This window comes from Engraulis encrasicolus, chromosome 16, assembly GCF_034702125.1.
Source record: "Engraulis encrasicolus isolate BLACKSEA-1 chromosome 16, IST_EnEncr_1.0, whole genome shotgun sequence".
NCBI classification, from domain to species: domain Eukaryota; kingdom Metazoa; phylum Chordata; class Actinopteri; order Clupeiformes; family Engraulidae; genus Engraulis; species Engraulis encrasicolus.
In genome coordinates, this window is record NC_085872.1 from 53,300,472 (window position 1) to 53,302,971 (window position 2,500).

The window sequence follows — 2,500 nt, forward strand, 5'->3', positions numbered from 1 at the left end:
GCGGGACTGTGATCCTGACCTGCACGGTGACCGAGACGGACAACTCCTCTCTCCAATGGAGTAACACGGCACAGCAGACGCTGTACTTTGGAGACAAGAGAGGTAGCTATCTATCTATCTATCTCTATCTATCTATCTATCTATCTATCTATCTATCTATCTATCTATCTATCTATCTATCTATCTATCTATCTATCTATCTATCTATCTGTCTGTCTATCTATCTATCTATCTATCTATCTATCTATCTATCTATCTATCTATCTCTCTCTCTCTCTCTCTCTCTCTCTCTCTCTCTCTCTCTCTCTCTCTCTCTCTCTCTCTCTATCTATCTATCTATCTATCTATCTATCTATCTATCCATCCGGCCATCCGGTCGTCTGTCTATCGAACTTACATAGTTGGGGGATAATTTGATTTTTGAACAACAAATAATGGTCATTGTCAAATGTCCCTCTCTCTCTTTCTGTCTCTTTCTCTCTCTCTCTGTCTCTCTTGCTCTCATTTTCTCTCTTTCTCTCTCTCTCTCTCTCTCTCTCTCTCTCTCTCTCTCTCTCTATCCTTCTTTCTCTCTCTCTCTCTCTCTCTCTCTCTCTCTCTTTCTCTCTCTATCCTTCTTTTTCGCTCAGCTCTGAGAGACAACCGTATCCAGCTCCACAAGTCGACGCCCACTGAGCTCTCCATCTCCATCTCGGACGTCCAGCTGTCTGACGAGGGAGAGTACACCTGCTCCATCTTCACCATGCCTGTACGGATGGCCCGCGCCACACTCACCGTACTGGGTAAGAGGCTGAAATTTAGCCCCAGGCTTCAAGTTCCGGCCTGCTGGGGGCCTGGAGGTTCTGTCTTAATATCTAAATGATGTTCCATCTTCACCATGCCTGTACGGATGGTGGCCCGTGCTGCGCTCACCGTACTGGGGAAGAACTTTAACTCTAGTCCTAGGTTTCAGATTTCGGCCCACTGAGGCCTGGCTAGTGTAATATAATGGGGGGATGGCCGGCTGAGGCCTGGCTAGTGTAATATAATGGGGGGATGGCCCGCACTACGCTCACCGTACTGGGTAAGAACTGTAACTCTACCCTCAGGCTTCAGATCTCGGGCCTGTTGTGTAAACTGTACTTCTCATGTTGAACATGATAATCATTTATTTTTATTTTTACTTAATTCTCTTTGTCTCTCTCTCTCTCTCTCTCTCTCTCTCTCTCTCTCTCTCTCCCCCCCCCCCCCCCCGCCTCTCTCTCTGTCTTTCTCTCTCCCTCCCTCCCCCCTCCCTCCCCCCCACCCCCCTCTCTCTCCGTGAAGGTGTCCCTGGTAAACCCGTCATCTCGGGCTACCAGGAGCAGGTTCAGGAGGGTGCTAGCGTGACGCTAACGTGCACCAGCTCCGGTAGCAAGCCTCCCGCCAAGCTGCGCTGGTATCGCGGAGATCAGGAACTCATCGGTAAACACACACTTACATACATGATAGCATATAAACACACACACACACACACTTACATACATGATAGCATATAAACACACACACACACACAGAGGATCAGGAACTCATTGGTAAACACACACTTACATACATGATAGCATATAAACACACACACACACACACACACACACACACACACACACACACACACACACACACACACACACACACACACACACACACACACACACACACACACACACACACACACACACACACACACACACACAGAGAGGAGTATTGCATGTGTAAATGTGCTAACATGCTAATATGCTAGGTAGTATGCTACTCTGAAATTAATAGGCTAAGCTAAACTAACTACTGTAGCCTCATTTTGGAGAAGTGTGTTAATCCTTGCCAAGCATCGACACCATTTGCATAACTTGAACAAGCTTTGAAAACTCTAACACTACAAAGTCAAAACAGTCGAGGATTAATCCTTTTCTTCTAACCTTCTTTACATCAGAGGGTTGTTGGTTTGAGTCCCACCCTTCCACTCGCTACCACACTCCATGGCTGAGGTGCCCTTGAGCAAGGCAAACTGCTCCTGTAACCAAAGGGGGCTATTCTGCCCTACAATATCAGAACGCAGTATCTTGAAAATGGTCGAAAATGGGTTTAGACCGGAAATTGGCTACCTTCTTTTTCTTGTGTTAAAATATTGGTCCCGTTTCAGAAAAAAAACGATAAAAACTGATTATACTGCGCTTTTTGGTTTTAGGAGGTTACGTCGTACTAGCCAAGAACACAGTATAACACGCATTATACTGCACTTCTCCATTGACACCGTGGTTTTGGTGTAGACAGTAATAACACAACTGAACGTAGTATAAAGATTTTTCAGCTAAAAAGTCATGAGAATGTTGTTTTTTTGCTTTTTTTTTCTTGTGTGCATAAATTTCCACCATAAAAAGTATTATAAGGAAGTGTCATCACCACTTTACCTCCAACACAGTTGCGTGGCCAGAAAGGAAACTTTAAAGCTTTTTTTCTCAGTTTGCCATTTCGAATTATACTG

The 2,500-nt window shown here is 45.1% G+C and overlaps 1 protein-coding gene across 1 annotated transcript in view; it reads left to right on the plus strand.

Moving 5' to 3' along the window:
* cadm3 (cell adhesion molecule 3) overlaps positions 1–2,500 on the plus strand; it is a 53,530-nt gene that overhangs the window by 26,932 nt on the left and 24,098 nt on the right. The window contains exons 2-4 of the mRNA XM_063220542.1: positions 1–102; positions 630–782; positions 1,306–1,443. The exon at positions 1–102 is cut by the window's left edge and continues 51 nt beyond it. Of these exons, the coding sequence (XP_063076612.1) occupies positions 1–102; positions 630–782; positions 1,306–1,443 (393 nt within the window). The remainder of the gene's footprint in view (positions 103–629; positions 783–1,305; positions 1,444–2,500) is intronic.